Genomic DNA, 23030 nt, shown 5'->3' with positions numbered 1-23030 from the left:
GTGGAGATGAATGGATATCTGGACAAAAATGCTTACCAATTGGGGATACACGAAAATGCTCTGGGATTGAGAATGAAAATAGTTCATATTATTTACGTAAACCTTTTAATTCTTCCTTTTCTGGTGTGCAATATGCTATGTTAGAGATTAGTATCCGAAACTTGATGGTAATTTCTGAAGGTTTGAAGCTGGAGTAAGTCATTGAGCTGATCTGATATGCATCTATAACATTGTTTTGTTTGTCACACAGGTAATAAAATCTTCGATGCATCACAATATGAGTTTTTCGGTCAAAATGTTTTGGAAGAAGTGGAGTTGGGGGGTTTAGAAGAGGAAGGTAATGGTCCCGCATTTGGACCTGCTGATGATGAGTACCATTTGTTTGACAGAGACGAGGTAAGGTTTACTATAATTTATATCGCATTACTTGTCATAATTCATATTCTCATTATACCATCTACATAGTTATGCTTCCCCCCCCCCCCCCCCCCCCCCCCCCCCCCCAAAAAAAAAAAAAAAAAAAAAAAACTTCTTTGTTACTTATAACTTTTGAATGTAACTCTTATCATTTTAAAGCTTGAATTTTCATTTCACTACTGTTCATTTCGAGGAGGATACCAATAGATATATGAATCAGCATGCCCTTAAGCGTGGTATATGCATGCCTTTTAGTCGTAATTATATGTATCACTCTCAAAGCTTTATTTGTTCATTTCACTGCGGATAGTATTGATGATACCGATATATCTGATAAATTAGCTTGCCCTTGGTTGTGGTATATGCTTGCCTTTTATATTTGTATGTAGGTCTGTTATTCAACCTAGTTCCAACTACAAATTTAGTTGAAACTACAAAATTGGTAGTTATGTTATTGTGATGATGTTGGTTGTGTTGGTTTCAGTTCAAGTACATAAATGGGAGTCTGAAGGCCGCCTATGTACATGTGTATGAACTATATGTCATTTTGTATTAGAAACAATTATGGTCGCCAATGAGGAATGAAGAAAGAATGGATTGTCTGGCACGAAATGGAATGAGATATTTTAATCAAGAAGAGTGGGGACAATGGCAATTTCGCTGGCTCCTTTTGCATCTCTGTCCTTTTTTTTTTTTTAAAAAAAAACCTTACATGAATAAACAATTGGAAATGAAATGAAATGAATCAAGAAAATAGGCCTTGGTGTCGAATTACTTGGAATCCTCCGGAAACTCTATTAATTGGAATTTGAGAATCATCAGGGCAGTTTGGAGTTAGAATCTTTCAATTCTTTCCTCACTCGGTTATGCACCTCAACCACCCATCCGAGGGAAGCGTATAGATTGTTATGGACTCCAACTAGCAACCGTGACTTTGAAGTGAAAAGCTATTATAACACTTTACAAATTGGAGAGCTGTGCTCCTTTTTTTTTTTTTTTTTTGATAAGTAAGTAGAGAATTTTATAAAAAGCGTAAAGGCGCCCCTAAGCATACATGAAGTATACAAAAGGACACCAAAATAGGAAAGAGAGGGGAAGGGGAAAACACCCAAAAAACCCAAACAGAAGGAAGCCCAAAAAACCCCTACAAAACCAGCCCACAAAACCCCGAGACTAATACATCACATTAGGCCGCTTAGCCTTGCCCCTACTAGAACCAAAACCTCTAGCATCATAATTAATCGAGCACTCTAAATTCTTCACTTCATGACTCCCTTTAAACTTAGAAGAGGAAACTGAAGCCTCTAGACGATGCTCTGCATCAATTAGAGTCATGAAGTCTACAAAGCCCTTCACATTCCCCTCATGGGAGACCCCGAAAGTATTAACACAGAAGCTAAGATCAATTGCTGCCCCGGGAGGATCACCAATCTCTTCAAAACCATGACCCCACGAAGATTTGCCCACCTCTGAGAATAAAGGCGGGCACCCAAGCACAGACTGGACCGAAGAGAGTGGAACTACTCCCACTTCTGATGGAGGAAGAGCCGCGCCGCTTGGGAGAAGGAAGCCACGCCGAAGGATAGGCTGATAGCCCTCGTCTTGAGCAGCCGTAGACTTTGCTCGTTTCCCTAGAAAAGTGTTTGGAAGGTTAAGGACCCACCCCACATTGCGTTCTTTACATGGATGGTAGCTTGGGGTAGAACCCTTACGGTTGATAATCTTAGAAGGTGGGGTTTCACTATTGTAAATTGGTGGTGCCTTTGCAAAAAGAATGAGGAGACCATAAATCACCTACATATCCATTATGAGCACTCTATCGATCTATAGCACTTGGTTCTTAACTTATTCAGAGTTTTGTGGGTGATGCCTAACATCTAAGAGCTGTTACATTGTTGGAGGAATCAAGGGCGTGGACATCCCAAGGAGATTTTCTGGAAAGTTATTATGGTGTTCCTAATGTGGAGCATTTTGAGAGAAAGGAAATAATTATATTTGAGGATTGAGTTTAATGTGCTTTGTTTAAAATCCTCTTTTTTGAGATCTCTCTTGGATTGTGCTGCAACTTATGTTCCTAATTTCTCCTCTTCGAATATTTTTTTTTAAAAAAAAAGTAAGAAAACTTTATATATAAGCGTAAAGCGCTTTTAAGTACACTGGAAGTATACGCAAGAACAGCCAAAACTAACCCATAAAAAGAAAAACCCAAACAAACCCATAAGGACCAACCCTAAAACCCGCATGTAGCACCCACAACACCCAGAACCGCAAGAAACCCAAAGCCCAAAAAACCAACAAAGCCCCCAATATTCACCCAAATCTGCCCAAAAGCACCCAAACCCAACAGAAATACAAACCCAAAAATACAAAAAAGCCCGAATTACATTTGAAAAACAAACCCAAAATACAAATCAGACCCCAAATACAAAAGAAATGCCACAGCTACAGCCAAGGGAAAAAAAAAAAAAACTACAGTCGGTGGCGCATGACGTCATGCGCGCGGCGCTGAACCAGCCGGAAAAATTGTTGGACGTAACGGAATTTGCTGGAAAAGCCGTCGGAGGGGCGTGCGCGGCGAAGAGGTCCCCAACACCGTAGATCTAACTCCCAAACTTCAAAAAACTCTCTCGGCCACGCGTGCCGGGACAGCGCGTGGCGTCCACCCGCAATAGCACCAACGACTGGGAACGCTGGACCATGACGGCGAAACCTCTGGTGACCATGACGGCGAAACCTCCGGTGAATCATGTGCATTGGTAGGAGGACCCAAACACAATAGATCTACAACCCATGATGCAAAAGAACCAAAACCCACGCACGACAATGCAGCGGCCAACCACGGAAATGGCGTCGACGGAAGAGGCCGAAAGGAGCCGGAGAAGACCCCAACCACCGAGAACTACACCCAAGAAAAAGATAAACCCTAAGAACCTAGAGAGGTAGAGGGAAAGAGAAGAAGACGTGAGGAAAGAAGAGAAGAGGAAGGGAGGAGGGAAGAGGGGAAGAGACAAAGCTCTTCCCTCCTCCCTTGGAACAGCCACAAAAGGAGGAGAAAGAGGGGGGAAGCAGAGGATTTTGAAAATAGGGTGGAGAGCTTCTCTCTCTAAAAAATAGAGAGAGAGAGATGTTCTCCCCCCTAAAATATTTTAGATCTTGTTAAACTTTTAGATTCCAGACACCTTTAGGGCGGTTGTTTCGTTTGTATACTTTGCGTGCTCGAGGGCTTTATCTTTTCTTTTCAATAAATTATTATTCACCAAAAAAGAAAATAGGCAAGTTTGATAGTACATTGGCAAGTTCATGGAGAGAGAGAGAGAGAGAGAGAGAGAGAGAGAGAGAGAGAGAGAGAGAGAGAGAGAGAGAGAGAGATATGAGGCCTTCGAAAGTTGGAAGAAGCTCTAGAGGAGGATTTGGTGGGATACAAAAAGGCGGTACATGTAGATGGTTTCACTCTGGATTATTAGCCTCTAATTGAAGAAGCAATCCACAAGTTCATACTTGTAAGTAATATTTAATCATATATATGAATTAATTGGTTAAGTTAATACTTGTAAGTAGTTATTGAGTGAGAGAGTTGGGAGGTAAAGATTGTTTCCTACAAGGCAAGGTTCCCAATGTGAAGTTTTTCTCGAATTATAAAAACTTTTGTTGTATCAATTTTTTTTTTTTTTTTGATGAGTAAGCAAAAGTTTATTGAAATAAGTGTAAGGCGTCCCTAAGTACACTAGAAATATACACAGGAGAGTCAAAGCTGACCCGCGAAAACCCAACAAAAGCTAAAACTTAGAAACCAAAATAACAGCAAAAAAGCAACCCGCAAAAGAACCCAGCAACGCGCCCACATAAACCAATAAAACCGCGTAAAAACCTAAAGAGCATCTAAGGAACAGCCCACAAACCCCCAAGGCATACAACTCTACAATATGTGGGCCTTGCCTTTCCTACACCTAGAAGAAGATTTAATGTTGCCGTAATTGACGGAACTTTGCAGATTCCGATGCTCCCTCTTTCCTTCGCAGTTCCTCTTCCCTTCGCACTTTTGGCCTTCAATCATCTCGCCCTAGATAGCCCTGTACCTCTTACTGTGATCCTCAGTCACCACGTACATTGCTGTCACCCTCTCCCAAAGCTCATCAACCTTCTTCCAAGCCTCCTCCCAATTTTCGTCATAAACCTGGGTTTGGGAGAGGTCTGTACTGTCCTCCCAAGACGAAATACTTTTACAGGAGTTGATAAAAACCTTCTCAAGAGACTCCTCTGGAAGCACTGTATCCCAAAGGGAGATCCCACTCTGGCATTGACTTTGCACCCAACTCAGCCAAAGAGATCAGAATAGCCCCAGGAACCTTCGACAGTGAGATCTCTGTCATCTGAGAACTCCCACAGGAAATCGACGACGCCATACCCACACCATTAATGGTATCCACCGACAACAATGAGCCTGAAATCTCAGAACCCGAAACCACAGAATCATATTCCAGCCCAGAAAACGCCGGAACAGGTCCAGGGGAAGGACCATCGGCAGCCACCGGCGACAACAAACGAGGAGGTTGCGTCGACGATGGCTCCGACTGAAGAGGGCACCCAAAAAAAGCCGACGACGACGAATCTGCGATCTCAGTGGCACCCGACGAGGCAACCTCCATACCCTCAAAAGGAGATTGAACCAAAAACAACCCTGAAGACATCTCCGACGTCGACTCCGGCAGGGTACTATTCTGTGGAACATAACATTTACCTGTCTTTATTAGGCCAGTTTATCATTTGAAGACTTTGTAATTGATATATTATCTCTCTCTCTCTCTCTCTCTTCCATATGGAAGTTAAAGGAATGAGAGATAGGTGCTATCTGCTGTTAGGGCTGACATAGATATTTAGAAGAAATGCTTGATGAACTTGGAGATCTCCTAGCCATTTCCTCAGATTCCCCCAGTCTCTCTAGTTTCCACCCTCTTACAATTCCTCCAATTATCTTTATTCTCTTCCTACTCCTTGTACGGGCTCTTCACCTACAGCTGAAAAAATAGGGGCTGAAAAACTTAGAAGTAGTACTCCTTGTGTTTGGCTTTCATTTAGGGTTTGCTACAATAGTGTTTGGGACTCCATGAGTGTTTCATCCCAGCTGCTAAAAAATCTCAAAGTAGCAATCTTCGCATTCTGTGTTTTATTATTTATCCATTATAGCCACTAAAAACTGGTTTTACATTAATTTCAACCTAGACATGTTTTGCTTCTGTGCACCATTACAAACCATATTTCCATATATATATTAAAAAAATCCATATATGTTTCTAAACCTTTTCTAACTGGTAAAAGCCTATGCCTAGTACCCCATAAATTTGTTAGTATTTATTCCTTGCTGTTACGTAAGTCGAAATTTTCTGTGACCTTCTAGCCTGATTAGTTGATCTTTCTTTCTTTTCTTCTTCCTTTTTTTTTTCCATTATTTTTTTTTTATCATCAACCTGATTAGTTTATCTTTACCTTCCACATTCAATCTATTTCCTTAACTCCTCTCTCCCACCTTTTAAAAGCATAACGTCCAAAATTTTGTTAATGTATCCTCGGTCAATTTGGTGCCACAGCCACTTGTCCTATGTGAAACTTGCTTGATTAACATGTGTTGTATAGCTCTCTTAGTTGAAGAGCCTGTACTTCTATTTCGAAATCTGACCATATAAACAAGCTTTTCTTACTAATAGAATCTTAAAAGGTTTGGGTTAAGTACATGCAGATGTCAGCGAGGTAAAGTAACAAAGTCTTGGTCTTTACTACTTTGTTTGTGACATCTAAATTCCTTCTGATTCTTTGGCTATCATTCATTATTTTGTTTTTTTTGCATGACTTGTGTGGTGTGGGGATCAAACCAAAGGTAGCTTTTTTGGAGTTATTAAGTATTGCTCACTCCAATGATGCTTATGTGGCATCACTTACAGCTTTTTAGTGACTCTCATTAGTGGAATGTTGATCAGAGCGGCGCATGACTGGGAAGTGGATTTCTTCACCTTGATTTTCATTTTGTTGTATTCCATCAGACTGAGACAGGGTTGAAGACAAGCTTTGTTGGGCCCCTGCTGAGTGAGGGTTGTTTGATGTCAGATCGTTTTGTAATGTACTAATTCCCCACGACAATACTCCTTTTCCCTTGGAGGAGTATTTGGCGAAATAAGGTTCCCTCGAGAAGGGGTTTTGTTTTTTTTTTTTTTTTTTTTTTTTTTCTCTCTCTTGGTCGGCTGCGTTAGGGAAAATTGTCACCATGGATAACTTAAGGAAGCGACATTTCATAGTGATAGATTGATGTTGTATGTGCAAGAAAAGTGGGGAAACTGTAGATTGCCTTTTACTCCATTGTGAGATTTTTAGTGCCTTATGGAGTTATATTTTCCTTCTTTTGGGTTAAAATGGGTCATGCCTCGACAACTGGTGGATCTCTTCGCATGTAGGAGAGGATAGTGTGGAAGATGACCCTTAATGTGGTATATCTGGAGAAAAAAAATGATTGTAGTTTTGATAATTGTGAGAGGATAGTGTTGGAGCTAAATGCCTTCTTCAAAACCCTTTAACACTGGACAACTGCTTATGATTGTTTTCATATTTCTAGTTTTCATGTTTCTTGATCTTTTTTCTTTTTTTGGTTAAGGTGTTCTTCTTGTTGTATACTCTCGGTGTACTTAGGTAGCGCCATTTTTCTTTTTAATGAATTTCAATTTCTTATTAAAAAAAAAAAGGGAAAACGAGATAGGCAGTGGGCATGGTAATTTTGTTGATCAGTTCACTGCCAAAAAAAGCGCACACACAATTAGAACCTTCAAAATGGAGAACAAGGAACAGAGGGAATCACCTCTTCTCAGTGTTTTTGCTTTTGTGGTTTAAATGCAGAATGTGCAAATGATGAGGATTTACATCGGGTTAATAAGGGTACGCGTCTTAAGATTAAAGGGAGGAGAGAGGTGTTGAATCTGAAAAGCTCCATTAACTATGGCGATGCAAGCATGCCCTCTAGGAGAAGGAAAGGAAAGGCTCAGGTGCTGTAGTGTTGAGTGCTCCTTGTGGGTTTCGGGTTTAAGGGCTAGGTTCTTGTGGGTTTGTTTGGGTTTTTGTTTTTGTTGCTTTGAGTGCTCTTTGTGGGTTTTGAGTTTGAAGGCTTAAGGCCTTGTAGGTTTGTTTGAGTTTCTTTTTGTGGACTGCTTTGGTTATTCCTGTGTATACTCCCTGTGTACTTAGGGATGCCTTATCCTTTTTAATAAAACTTTTTTTACTTATAAAAAAAAAACGCAAATGATGATTTGGGTTTTCGACTTATAATGTGATAGGAACCCATGACTAATTGAATAGAAATAGATAGATAATGAACTCCTTTTAGGTAGGAGAGACCACAAATGAATCCAATTTGGGATGGATAGAAACCACAATGACAAATGTCAATTCAATATTCAATAAAGTGAACCTTGCTCCTAGTCCTAGTCTTATACTAACTTACAAATAACTACCCATGCAATAAGAAACTAATAACTAACTACCCATGCAATAAGGAAACTACTTGTATCATGCTTCTACCCACGTTGACTAGTCGTGGAAAACAAGGATACAAAAGGAGAACCTTTAACAACATAATCACTCTAACTATAGTAAATAACTGCAGCAATATTCCACTACCCATGTCTCTTAGAGACCCACGTTGCTTAAGATCAGTTGGATCGTGAGTATCCCATGATCTTCACGTGTGCCCTTTGTATCAACTATCACAGCCAAGTAACTTGGTGTAGACGTGGAGTCCTATGTGGGACTCCATCATAACGAAGTTTTAAGAACTGAGCAATGGCATTAAGAGTAAAGTAGACTGATTAGCAAAACCTAAGCTCACACTTTCTCCTTTTTCTTTCAAGACTGTAAGTTGTGTAATAAGCTTATGTTGTATCACCAACACTTTCAATTCACTGAGCCTGAAACACCAGAATGTTGACTTCAATTTTACTTATTTTTCGTTTCAGGGTGCAGGTATCGGATCTTTGTCTGAGGTGGATGATCTGGCAACCACTTTTGCAAAGGTCAGCTTCCTTGAATTTTTTGGTTGTGCAGGCATTGCTGTGTATATATTTTTGATTAGTACTTGATGAGTTGTCAATTTATTTCATTCTAAGGTCTTATACTTTTTGGCTATTAAAACCTTGAAAATTGAAATGCTATTTACTAGAAGTTTACTTTTATGTCACTCTTGTAGAATGCCTGACATCCTTGATGATGTCAAAGAGTGAAGGTTGCTTCATTTTTGTTGTCATAGTGTTATTCTATTGGCATTTCAGTTCCCTCTTCTAGTGTATATTTGTCCCCCATCTTTTTGCCCCTATTTATTTGGTGGTTGACATTGTTGTTCTGTTATGCAGTTGAATAGAGTTGTAACGGGACCGAGACACCCGGGAGTTATTGGTGATAGAGGATCTGGATCTTTCTCAAGGGAAAGTGAGTAACCTTATTGTGAATATCTTCTATGTCCTATTACAGTCTTTAGATCTCTTAAAGATGCATTAAAAGTGCGGTCACACAAGACATGCTACAATATATGTCAAAGTGTAAGTAGGTGTTTGTTTCTACTATTGGCCACAAAAAAATCGATTTTTGGTGGAGGCCTACCCTTATGTGGGAGGTGAGTTTGGTGATCCATTTCAACAAATGATTTTGGGATTCATTTATTTGACAAAAACCATTCAGTAGGAGTGGTAATTTGTCAATTCTCCAAAAATTGCTTTAGACATAAGTGTCTACAAACAGACCGTAAGTTTCTTGTAAAGTTGAGTAAAACTTGGTTAAGGATTAAGTTAAACTTAGTGTAAAACTTGGTTAATGTTACACCATTAAATATTTTTTCAATTGATTGAAATTCTACCAAATCCACTGCCTGTGTCAAATTTCACATCTATTTAGCATCGATATACTCATTGTTTTAGTTTATTTTGAAAAAATATATTAAAACTATAATTTTGAGCTTTTTTTGATGAGAACTCCTAAACTACAATTTGCTTGATATGTGGTAAGGATGATGGGTATGTGAAGAACATGTAATTCAATGGTGGATTTGGTAAAAAAAAAAAAAAAAAATCCAGTTATAAGTTATTGAACACAGGACATATAGATTGTTATTCCAGGTGTGACTTGAACTTATCCATATATATATATAATGGAAGATTTGATATATGCATAGTTTCCCACTTGTGTGACAACACATGATTTGTCACGGGCCTCTGACAATGGCAATCGAAGGGTTGTTGCACCCATCAAACTAGTGTAACAAGTTTTGAATGTGTGTAATTCATAGTGTTCCCTCTATCCAACTTCAACATATTTTTTTCTTTTTTCCTCAAGTCTCGATGGGCCAACCTTTCCTTCAACCCAAGCATCCCTGTCAGAAGAGCTAGTACAAACGTACAACATTGGTTTTAGTCAATCCATATTGTTAGTGAGTTGATAGAAAATGTGAAAAGGAGATAGCCTAAGTTAGAAATGATCTTAGCCCTCTACCTCCATCATGGGGCGACTAGAAAGCATCAAGGAACCTAAGCAACTCGAGAGTGAAACCCGACCAGCTACTACTTCCTCTACCTTCCGGGATGATCGCAAACTACTGTCACCTCTGTATTCCGCTATTGCCAAGAAACGACCAAAATGATTCAAACCACATTGAGCAATGAAGGCTTTAATCCCCACCCTCGAAGACTTCACAAAGTACTTCGAATGCTCTACTTGTAGCAAAGCCCTTGTGACCATCAACCACAACACACTGACCTTACCTAGTGAAACTAAACGAACAAAACCTCTACTTTTTTCATACACCCGTAAAATTGAGACCCCCTCCTCACAGACGAATTCGAAAGAGTTTGATTCAACAAAGAAGCATCTTGAAGTAACCACCTCTATCAACCCAAAACCAACAAGGCCAGAAAAATGAAGAAGAATCTTAACTAGAGCCTAGAAACCAACAAGTAAGAAAGGAAATGACAGGACACACCTTCATGCGCCGTCAAGATTAGCATTTCTTGTAAAATCAACATTGAGGAAGTATGCATATCAAATGGAATTAGTGTGGATGTGGTTTTACTGAGGTTAATAGCATGAGAAATCACAAAGTATTACCCCATGCAAACCGGTGGAAGCTGTAAATTGGATCTTTTTTATATTTTGAACATTTTGGTTAATTTGAATTTAACTTCTTTCCCCCTATTATTTCTTTGAGTTCTATTGCAAATTTTGTCATTGTATACTTTACAACCTTTTTTTTTTTAGGAATGCTAGGCATCCAAACACTTGTTTCCAGAATTTAGTTCCAAACTGTTGTGTCACAATCCCATGAGATCTACCATTTTGGGAAGTGTGTCACAATCTCATAGGATTGCGACACATCAGTTTGGAGCCAAATTTTGGAAACAAGTGTTTGGATGCCTAGCATTCCTCTTTTTTTTTTTTTTTGCACCCTCTAGATGTCAAGATTTTTATCGAAAATATGAAAATTAAGTTCTACAGTGGGTTAAAGCAAAGATGTACTAGTTGCATAGTATTAATAAATCATTTCATGAAAATTTAAATGAGATATGATTTTATCCCTAATTCACATTGTTAAGTATCTAATATATGAAAGAATCAGATCCAACATTGGTTGGAATTTTTTTTTTTTGATAAGTAAGAAGAACTTTTATAAAAAAAGCGTAAGGCGCCCCTAGGTACACAGGAAGTATACACAGGAACAACCAAAGCTAACCCAAAAAAACCCACAACACCAATGCCCCAGAACACAAAAGAACCAAACAAGATACAAAAGAACCCAACTAAGAACAATAAAACCCACTACCCGTCAAGGCACAACAGACCTACAACATATGTGCCTTGCCTTTCCTACGCCTAGAAGGGTAATTCGCGTCACCATAGTTAATGGAACTATGCAAATTTAGAAGCTCCCTTTTCCCTTTAGACTTTTGGCGCGCAAAAAACTGGAACTCCTCCTCCATGGCATCCCGAATAGCCAAAGCCTCCTCCCCAAAATCCCCATCCATCGCCCAATCTAATGGCAAACCATCCCAATAATCATCTTCATCCTCCTCCCACACCACAATCTCCCCGTTATGATCAAAGCCAACTGGCCAATTCCGAGTTTGGGAGAAACCATTCAAGCAACCACTCGAAGGGGAAGAAGGACCTACCACCCCGTCATTGTTGACCTCCTGAAGCGCCACGGTAGGGACTGAAATCGGGGGAAGATTGAGAAACCCCTTCCTAAAAAGGCCTTGATTCACTGGCATCATTGCCTTCTTTATTGCAGGAGGTTTTGCCGCCTTCTCAGCTGGCGGCACTCCACCTGAAACCCTCTTATCAACAAAGCCAACTGACATCTTCACAGCTTGCAAAGAGTCAGAAAGTAGCCCATCATTCCACTTCACAGAATGCCTTTCCCTCAATTTTTTTGCCCTTCTGTAGTAACACTGGAAGGGCTTAGAAGCCACCACAGGGAGGGGAGAGCGCAGCTTCTCTCCTAAAAGAGCTGCACCAGCGAGCGACGGAGCGGAAGAGAGGGGATTAGGAAACTGAAGCTTCCCCAAAGGAGTAAACTTAAAAGAAGTAGAAGCAGAACCCCCCGGAAAACCCAGATCCGGTGCCGGAGAAGGGGGGAAACCGAACCTATTAGAGGCTGGATTCACACTCGAGCAAGAAACCGCCGAAGGCACCTGGGACCTGCTCGACTCACCCCCGGAAAAAGACTCCGTTCCTGAATCTGTCCTTGTAACTGTCGCCAACGAGGACTCCGGCCTAGGATAGATCCCGACATCAGCCGAAGAAGTTGGACTCACGCCCACTTTATCTCCCAACGCTGACACCTCCAAACCCCCAGGAAGAATCCGATTCAGAACCAACCCAGAGGACATCTCCGTTGTCGTCTCCGGCGAGGTTGGCGGCGGACAGGAAACTTTAGGTTTCCGCTTGATTTGGGTCACGCGAAAACCTAAAGGTTTTTGAAACAACCCCGACCCTGTAAATCGGCTCAGAACTCTCCCCACGGCCCGGCCCAAAGCCAAATAAAAACCAGAACCCAACTTACGCCACGTCTGCAATCTCGAAGTTTCAAATTTCAAATGAGAGTCCTTACCCTGCGGACATACAATCTGGTCTTTGCCCAACATATCAAGCCGGTGAGCCTCCAAAGAAAAGCAATCCACTGCCGATCTCGGAATATCCTCTGCATGCCGCACCGCCGGAAGAAGATCGAACTCGCAAGGTGTCGCCCGCGAAGCCCTTAACCCGGACCAACCATCACCCACTATGGGCATCTTCTTCGCAACAACGGTCGAATCTGCCCTCACAACCTCCGCAAAAGAAGGCCCCGTCCACTTTGGAGCCAGGCTTATTGGAAAACTCAAAAGAAAATAGAAAGAAGAAAAAATGGACAAACCTAGGCGTCAAACCTAGTTGTCTTAAGCATCACATTGGATTTTCCTTGGCATCACATCTTGGAGAATGATTGCATCACACAATCCTCAAGAGGAATCGTTGCTAGACATTTTCATAGTCGTCTTTTTTTATTCAATCATAATAGAAAAAAAAAAAATCATTACATTCATATTTATAGGCTTCTAATGCCTAACCCTAATGGAATTAAGACTCCTGGAGTTTAAACTACTAAGGTTGAAACCAAATAACTAGTGAAACCCATCAATAAAACTCAATAACATAATAATGCAAAATACATAATGGATCAAAATTATAGCTCATGTCCAAAAGTATAAAATTATAAAAATATGCTTGACTCTTAAAGTTACATAAAATAAAATAAAATAAAAAATGACTTCTCATTGCCTACTTTATTCTCCCTCGGTTGGTTGAGTTTTGAATTGCTTTAAAATTGATATTTTCGATCTTATAGATTGTAGCATAAGATAATAGTTTTGGCCTTGATAACATTTCATCTTCTTCATATGAGGGAAGAATTGTGACAATGTAATATCATTCTCTCCCATTGGAGTATTAATTTTTTAAATTTTTTATTAGTAATCGAAATTCATTAAAAAGTGCAAGTGCTCAACCTAAGTGTACCGAAAGTATACAAGAGAAGTACCATATCAGAAAAAGAAAAAAGATCAAGAAAATCATGAAAGATAGAAATTTGAAAACAATCATAGGCATACGTCTAGTGGTAAATAATATTGAAGAAAAAGGCCTTTAATTTCACCACTGTCCTATCGCGATCTTCAAAACTTAGATAATTTCTTTCTCACCAAATACACGACATTAAGTAGGACGGAACCATCTTTCACACTGCTATGTCTTCCCTAAAGCAGTCAACTAAGTAAAGAACGCCACTCTCAAGGGAACCTTATTCCACCAAATACTCCTTCAAGAGAAATGAGTACTTTCATGGGGAATTAGGACACTATAGAAAAATCTAACATCGAATAACTATTTTTTGAAAGGGCCCCAGAAAAGCTTGTCTTCACTGTCTCGTCTCAGTTTGAAGGAGTACAACAGATTAATGAACGAGGTAAAGAAATCCACCTTCTCTTCATGCGTCGCTCTGATAAAATTAATGTTTCACTGAAGAGAGTGACTAGAAAACTTTTTTTTTTTTGATAGGTAAGAAAAGATTTATTAAAAAAGCGTAAAGGCGCCCCTTGGTACGCAAGAAACACCAAAAGCTAACCCGCAACAACTGACAAAAAACGAAAAAAGAACCCTAGAACCCAAGAAAGAAAGCCCAAAACCAACCCACAAAAGAGTCCAACCAGACACGAGAAAAAACTCACAGACCCGAGAGAGTACCCACAACCCACCAAAGCACACAACCCTACAACATGTTGGCCTTTCCTTTACTACACCTAGAGGAGACTGAGGCGTCGCCATAATTTATGGAGTTTTGCAGATTCAGTTGCTCTCTCTTGCCTTTTGACTTTTGGCGTGCTATCATTTTCTCTCGCAAAAAATCTTCCTCCATGGCGTCCTGAATAGCCAAGGCCGCCTCCTCAAAAGAACCATCCAAAGCCCAATCTAAGGGTAAACCATCCCAATAATTTTCTTCCTTCTCCCAAACCACAATATCCCTATTATGATCAAAACCGACATGCCAATTTCGAGATTGAAAAAATTCATTTCCGTCAGCGGAATAAAGAGAAAAGGAGATAGGCAACCTCTTGGGGGGAAGGTCCAACCATCCCGACCTCTACGATCTTCTGCGGCGACGTGAAAATAATTGGCACCTTTGGGCGAGGATTGAGAAATCCCCTTCTTAGACCCTGCTTTACTGGAGGCTCTATAACTTTCTTCACTGGCAGCTCTGCAACCGTAACCTTTTTAGCAGTACAGCCAGTAGACATCTTCATGGCTTCCGGGGAATCTGAAAACAGCTCATCATTCCATTTCACAGAATGCCCTTCCCTTGGTTCCTTCGCCCTTCGGTAGTAACACTGAAAAGGCTTAGAAACCACCACGGGGAGGGATGATCGCAACTTCTCACCCAACCCAACCGCTCCATCAAGAGACAAAGGGGCAAAACTGGGTTGAGGAATCTGAAGTGGCCTCAATGGAATGAACTTAAAGACAGCAGCCGGAGAATGGGCTGGAACCGCCGGAACATCAGGATCCAGAGACGGCGATGGAGGAAACCCGAAGACTGTAGAGGCTGGACTTGAAGGAACTGGAGTCACCTACAATCCACTAGACCCACCCCCGGAAGAAGACAGAAAATGAGCCATCCCACTAGTTGTCGACGACGAGGGTATTTGCCGAAGAGAACACCCCAAAGGGACTGGCGACACCGGACCTACTCCTACTGGGTTTGTCCACAAACGCCTTGTCGACCCACCCCCAGTAAAATGCAACCCCAACAACTCCCCAGAAGTTGATTCCGGCAACATCTCTGGAATGATACTCGCCGGACGGGTAGTTTTGAAGTTCAGCAGAAACCGGCCCAAACGACAACCTGAGCATTTCCTATCTAAGCCTGGGCCAGTCCTCAAACGCCTTGTCGACCCACCCCCAATAAAATGCAAACCCAACATCTTTCCAGAGGCTGACTCCGAACAGGAGGCTCTGGGTCATGGATGCTTCCTTCAATCAAGAAATGCTGAATCAGTGGTGGTTACGTCTCTTTTCTGCAGTTATCTTCTTTTGGGCTTTCTCACTTTCTCTATCGGCACTTGTTAGAGCATGCTGACTTTTCTCTTCTTTGATGGGGATGCCAAGGTGGTGTTTTATTGAATCCAAATCGTTTGAGCCAGCGGTGGAGGGTCTTCTGTGTTACAGATTCTTGAAAGGTGAAGGGGTAATGTTCGTTCCATTTGCTTGGGTAAAGTTAATAATTTTTGGTTGCTAGCCACTGTAGAGGACCTGATTTTAGAGGGAGCGAAGGTGTTTTGGAGACGTTCCAGAGTTGGTTTCCCACTTTCCTCACCCAACGTTGAATAAGCATGGTGGGTTATTGGTTGTGGAGGAGCAGGATGGAGGTAGACGGAGGGGACATATCCTAGTAGTGCAATTTCTCCGGTCGCTATACGGTGGTGGGTCAACTGGGTTTCGTAACAACAATCGTTTGTCATTGGGCGTGGGCCAAAGTCGATCGATGCTAGTGTTGAAATCTTCGGTGGAGGTGGGTGGGAAGAGGCCGTTGCAATTTGCAAAGGTACTTGCGAGACCGAGGATTATTCCGGCATTGTCCTCATTATCGAAGGGTGTTTTTGTGAATTTTGATGTGTTTGCACCGATGTGACAATGAGCTGCTTTTGTCGGGAGTTGTGTCTTGGGATGACGGAGATACCTGAACCTCCTCTGGTGGAGTCTGCTCGAGAGAGGGGGACAAGGGACTTTTGGGCAAAAGTTTTGATTTTTTTTTTTTTGATAAGTAAATGAAATTTTATTAAAAAAAGCGTAAGAGGTCCCTCTAAGTACATTGGAAGTATATACAAGGAAACGCTTAAGAAGGCAAAGAAAAACGAACAAGAAAATTAGAAAAGCTAATAGACACGGGTGACAAAAAAGCCTCCGTCCAAAGATACAACAAGTGTAAAAACGATGCAACAAGATTCTCCATGGAATTCTCCAAGTCTTCAAAACACCTAAGATTTCTCTCCTTCCAAACACACCAAAGAATGCATATAGGCACCATCTTCCAAACTGCAGCACTCCTTGCCGTACACGCCGTCCACCAACAAGAAAAATAAATCGACAACTCTCCTAGGCATAACCCAAGACATACCAAACCGAGAAAAGACATGATTCCACAAAATTGGATGTGGCTCATTGTTTAGAGTGGATTGATTTGGGCTAGATGTTAATGGAAGCGAGTCAAGCCTAGTGGGTGTTGTGGTTGATGAGCTGAAGCCTAATACAAAAGAATTTGTTCCTTCTAAGCCCCTTGGTGTAGCGAGTATTTTAGGCCCACCTCCAGTAGCCCACTCTGATCTAGACTCTAAAAAAGGTAAGACTCCATCGGGGGAATTCGGTCTTTTTGGCCCACTTTTTGCATGGAGTTTCGGCAAAGCAACGTTATATAGAGGATTGAGAAGTGTAGATTTTTATTCATAAATCTTACAAACATCTCAAACTAGATATAGCCTTTTCAGTAGCATCTTCAAGATCTTCTAAATACACACGAGACATTTCTTCTTTAATTTCAGATCTCAGCCCACTTTTAAATCGAACTTTCAACTATTCCACAATTTAGAAATTATTGTTTGTATTTTCTCGCGTAATTAATCATACAAATTACCTTGTTGAATATAAAACTGATTGCGAAGATCGTCCTGAATCTCGTGGAAGAATATCTCTTTTAAGAAGCAATCTACCCTCTTCTCTTGTCTATCAACTCTTGTAGGATCTTCCATGATGTGAAAGCATCATGTTTCACCTTTCTCTGATACCAAACACCAAACTGACGTATATGACAGAAACTTTGTTACTAAAATTGATGGAGAACCAAAGATGTGATACCAAACCTACTGTAGGAGAATCTGGACAGCAATTTGTTTTAGGGTTTAGGACAAGTTATGGCTAGGATTTTCGTGGGGAAAGGCTGGAAAATATTTGGGAATATGGATTTTTTTAATGCTATAAAAGGAGGGTTCGATTGGGAGATGAAATAAAGAGGAAAACTTAGGGTTTGGGTGGCTGTTCTGGGTTGTGAACAATAACCCGGGAATGGTATTTGGGCGTTTTTCTGGGTTGTTTGAGAGCTATTTGATGGATGAATGGTTTGGGGTTCTTTACGATTGGATTTTAGGGAAATAATGTATGAAAAAAATCAGATCTAGTTTTGGTTGGAATTTGAAACAAAATTCTTGGAGAACTTAAAAGAAGAAGAAGAAGAAACAGACATACCTAGGTATTTGCACCTAGATTTCCTACGCATCACATCAGGTTTCCTTGGCGCCACATCTCAAAGAAGGGTTGCATCACACAATCCTCAAGAGCAATCATTGTTGGCATTTCATAGCTTTCTTCTTTATTAAACCATCATAGAAAAAAAAAAAAATACTATATTAATATTTATAGGTGTCTAATACCTAACCCTTAATGGACTCGAGACTCCTTGGGCATTTACTAATAAAATCGAAACCAAATAACTAGTGAAACCATAAATAAAACTCAATAATATAATAAATCAAAAATAAGATTTAATGGATCATAAGTACAACTCATGTCCAGAAACATGAAATTACAGAAGTACCACTAACTCTCAAAATTTAAATAAAATTATTGTTCCAGCAATTTTGTTTCAAACTCCAATCAATATTAGATCTGATTTTTCATATATTATTTCCCTAGGAAATCCTAAAAAAACCCACATCATCAATCCATCAAATCGTATTTGTTCTTGTTCTGCTTATTTTTGTGCATGCATACCTTAATGAATGTTTATAAAATAAAGTTCCTATTTTAAGTGGCTAGAAGGACTGTTCAAGTCTATGCTCATTTGTTTGGTAGTGTTAATGAAACGAAAGAGTTGTTTCCTATATCTGCCCTCTCTCAATTCATTCCACATATAAAGAAGTATTGACAATATGATAAGAGTATTCTGGAAAGAGACAAGTGGTCCGTACAGCTGGTCAGGGACACCTTATCAAGGCTATCTTCTAGAAGAGTACAACAAGGCATAGCATTCTCTCTTTAACACTCCCCTTCAAGCCTGAGCATATATATCATATAAACCTAGCTTGGAATAGATAGACTCTAATCGACTCTTCATAATGACTTTGTAAAGACATCAGCAAGTTGGTCTTCAGATTTCACGAATGGTGTAGCTATGTCTCTGCTTAGCATATAGTCTTGTAAGAAATGGTAGTCTACTTCAATATGCTTGGTACTTTCATGGAATGTAGGATTGGTAGCAATGTGTATAGTGTCTTGGTTATCACAGGATGGTGGGATAAGAGTAGGTACTGGGAAGCATAACTCCTAAAGGAAGTGTTGTAACCAAGTTAGCTCGCTAGTAGTATGAGCCATTACTCTGTATTCTACTTCTGCACTTGACTTGGCAACTACACTCTGCTTCTTACTTTTTCATGTAACAGGATTTGCTCCCCAAAAGGCGCAATACCCCATGGTGAACCTTCTATTTGAAGGTGATCCTGCCCAGTCTGCATCAGTGAAAACTTCTACCTTGAGATGACCATTCTTTCTAAACAATATGCCTCGACCTAGAGCTATCTTCAAGTATTGAACGATACAAATAGCAACATCCCAATGTGAGAGTCTCGGGGATTTTTTAAGAACTAACTTACCACACTATGTAAGAGATATCTGTCCTCGTGATAGTGAGATCATTGAGCTTCCCAACCAATTGACCGTATCTGCCTGGATCTGAAAATAAGTCTCCACCTCTCAAAAGTTTCTGATTTGGATCCATGGGAGTGTCAACAAGACGAAAACCCAGCAATCCAGTCTTCTCAAGAATATCAAATACATACTTTGAGATAAATTGATGCCTAGCTTAGATCTTGCAACTTCAATTCCTAAGAAATACCGAATTTTGCCGAGATCTCTGGTGTGAAAGTGGTGCTGTAAGAATTGTTTCAATCTTACACCCCGAGTATGTTCTCATCAGGAAGCAACAAATGCAGCAGCCAAGGACATGGTTCTGCTGTTGTACAACCAGACTCCGACGGCGACGATGGGCTCCCAACCATATTTCTTTGGGTACTGATGCCCAAGTTTATTCTTGCAATTCAAAAATCATGACCAATCAATATCACTAGCCAGCTTACTTATTTGAATAGAATAATAAAATGACATTATTTAGTTCTGGTTAAGGGAAAAGCTTTTTTTTTTTGATAGGTAATAGCAATTTATTGAAAAGCGCTAAGGGGCGCAACCCTTATACACGGGAAGTATACAAGAGAGCCCTTAAGCGGGTCGAACAGAAAGTAAATTTAAGAAGTCTACAAAAGTAAAGACATTCAAACTACGATAAGGCGCTATCCAAGAGTATAAAACCTTTTAGGCAAAATGTGACAAAAATGTTCAGTTTCTGAAGTTTTGATAGCGTTTTGAGTTGGAGTCTCCAATGGTTCAGGTTTGGACTTGCCAGTTGATATTTTTTCTTCTAGGATATGTTTGCATCAAAGACTTTTTTTGTGGGGGCTGACTTGACTTGATGCTGTTCATCCTTCAAGAATAGACTCTTTTTTCGTGTGCCTTTTCTATTGAGCCCTGTGCATTTGTTTTTCCAATTGCCATTTATAAATTAATTTTCTGATATTTGTGGCTTGCTTGATTTTTGCAGTTTGTTAAGTAATGTAAAGTTGATAGCACTTGATACCCTTATAATTTCTGCTTATCTGTCTCCCCTCCCTGGGCCCCAATTCTCTTTGGAACTACCCTCATGCTAACAGAAAATTCTGTGTAGGTTCATCTGCTACCGAGTGGGCACAAGAAGGAGATTATGGTAACTGGTTAGATCAGCATATATTTGACACAGAAAGTGCTCAAGAGGAGAAACGGTGGTCATCACAGCCTCAGCCTTCTGCTCGTCATGCGGAACCAAACTCTTTGCACAGAACATCCTCATACCCCGAGCAGCAACCGGTGCTGCATCACTACAACAGTGAACCAATTCTAGTATCCAAATCAACTTTCACGTCTTTCCCTCCTCCTGGAAGCAGAACAGAACAGGGTTCACCACACCACCTGAATATATCTTCTCTTGGTGGTGGTCCCCAGATGCCCTTCTCTGCACCAAACCTCTCTCCTTTATCTAACTCTAATATTCATTTGGCTGGTTTATCACATGGGTTGCATTACGGTGGGAATATGCGTCAGTTCAACACTGCTGGCCTTTCTTTTAATAGCAGGCCGCAGAATCACTGGGTCAACCATGCTGGTCTACTGCATGGGGATCACTCTAGCCTTTTAAATAACATTTTGCAACAACAGTTACCTCGACAAAATGGGCTCTTGTCCCCCCAAATAATGCCACCTCAGCAGCAGCTGCAACAACAGAGACTGCACCATCAGGTTGCACCCTCTTTGGCCCATTTTGCAGCAATGCAGTCCCAACTGTATGCTGTCCATCCGTCATCCTCACATAAGACAATGCTTGGATTGGCTGATATGAGAGACCAAAGACCCAAATCACAAAAGGGCAAACATAGTATGCGTTTTTCTCATCAAGGTTCTGATACTGGTAGCCAGAAAAGTGAGAGTGGGTGGGTCCAAATCAGATCCAAGTATATGACATCTGAGGAAATAGAGAGTATTCTTAAAATGCAACTTGCTGCTACACATAGCAATGATCCATACATAGATGACTATTATCACCAAGCAAGTCTTGCCAAAAAAGCTGCTGGGTCAAGGTTGAAACACCCTTTCTGCCCATCTCATCTGAGGGAGCTCCCTTCTCGAGGCCGTAATAGTACGGAACAACATCCTCATCTCCCTATTGATGCTCTTGGTAGGATTCCTTTCTCTTCTATACGTAGGCCTCGACCCCTCCTTGAAGTTGATCCTCCTCCCTCCGCATCTGGCGATAGCTCAGAACAGAATGTCTCTGAGAAGCCTCTGGAACAGGAACCAATGCTTGCTGCTAGAATCACCATTGAGGATGGCATTTGTCTTCTTCTTGATATTGATGATATTGATCGGCTCTTACAATTTAGTCAGCCCCAGGATGGTGGGACTCAGATCAGGCGAAGGCGGCAGATCCTGCTAGAAGGTCTGGCAGCATCCCTTCAGCTTGTAGACCCGCTTGGAAAAAGTAGTCACACTATTGGGCTGACTTCCAAGGATGACCTTGTGTTCCTACGGTTGGTCTCTCTTCCCAAGGGTCGAAAACTCCTTTCTAGGTTCCTTCAGCTTCTCTTCCCTGGTAGTGAGCTTGCCCGTATTGTTTGTATGGCTATTTTCCGTCATTTAAGGTTTTTGTTTGGTGGCCTTCCATCTGATACAGGAGCAGCAGAGACAACTACTAATCTTGCAAGGACAGTTTCCTCTTGTGTTAAGGGTATGGATCTGCGGGCACTGAGTGCTTGTCTTGTTGCGGTTGTTTGTTCCTCAGAGCAACCACCACTCCGCCCTGTTGGAAGTCCTGCTGGAGATGGGGCCTCCATTATTTTGAAATCTGTCCTTGATAGGGCGACTGAGCTCTTAACTGATCCTCATGGTGCTGGCAACTGTAGCACACCTAATCGTGCCCTTTGGCAGGCCTCATTTGATGAATTCTTTACTCTTCTTACCAAGTATTGCCTGAGTAAATATGAAACTATAGTGCAATCGATATGTTCACAGACCCAGCCAAACACAGAAGTCATCGGATCAGAGGCAGCCAGAGCTATCGGCAGGGAAATGCCTGTGGAGCTTCTACGTGCCAGTCTTCCTCACACTGATGAGCACCAACGGAAACTTTTATTGGATTTTGGTCAACGATCCATGCCCATTTCTGGTTTCAGTGTGCGTGGTGGGAGCAGTGGCCAGATAAGCTCAGAATCAGTTAAGGGTTAACTGAGGATAAGAAAAGATCATTTAAAAGGTTTTGTTTGAAATCCCTTCTTTAGTTGGGGGTTTCTCTGCATATCCCCTCTGGATGCTTTTGTGAATTAAATCTGAAGGAGGGATCTGCCTTCCATGATTTCACAAAGTGAATCTGCTTGGGAACGAAGTTTGGGCACAATGGGGGGAGTGGATGCCAGGCATGTGCAGTTGTAGGCACGGTTCAAGGCCTCAGTGTAATCTTGTGCTATTCTAGTTTACTTAGAAAAATTTCCATATGATGCTCATTTTGACGAATTTATAGTCATGCATAAATGTGTATTATGTTGGAAGTTTCTGATGCAAGTTTGTCACTGTTAAGATATTTTCGTCTGGGCCCTTTTTTTTTTTTTTTTTCTTTTTTTCTTTTTGGTATTGTAGCTGTTTTAAAAGTGCAGAGTAAAAAAAACTATAGCAGGGTGTAGAATGTACAGGGTGAACTGGATGAGCCTTCAAAAATTTATTTTCATTTCGTCTAATTCACTTGGAAAGATTTGTTACTCTGATTATGTATCCATTTTGAATGGACGGTTCTGGTCCTCTTTTGGGTGGGCGGGAAGTAATTTTAAATACACATCTTTCATCCTATTCCCATATCATTAGGTTCATATGGCTGTGTTCAT

At 40.8% G+C, this 23030-nt stretch overlaps 1 protein-coding gene across 1 annotated transcript; it reads left to right on the top strand.

The window, feature by feature from the left end:
• Nucleotides 1-137: 137 nt before the first annotated feature.
• LOC133860351 (protein PAT1 homolog 2-like) lies at nucleotides 138-22732 on the top strand. The gene is made up of 5 exons (XM_062295975.1): nucleotides 138-180; nucleotides 251-396; nucleotides 8409-8465; nucleotides 8802-8877; nucleotides 20291-22732. Exons 1-5 carry the CDS (start codon nucleotides 138-140, stop codon nucleotides 22378-22380), a joined length of 2412 nt encoding a protein of 803 aa, XP_062151959.1. The 3' UTR covers nucleotides 22381-22732.
• The last annotated feature ends 298 nt before the right edge of the window (nucleotides 22733-23030 follow it).

Source organism: Alnus glutinosa, chromosome 2 (genome assembly GCF_958979055.1).
Source record: "Alnus glutinosa chromosome 2, dhAlnGlut1.1, whole genome shotgun sequence".
Lineage (NCBI taxonomy): Eukaryota > Viridiplantae > Streptophyta > Magnoliopsida > Fagales > Betulaceae > Alnus > Alnus glutinosa.
Note: the sequence above shows the minus strand (reverse complement) of the source record. Positions and strands in the feature narration are given on the sequence as shown.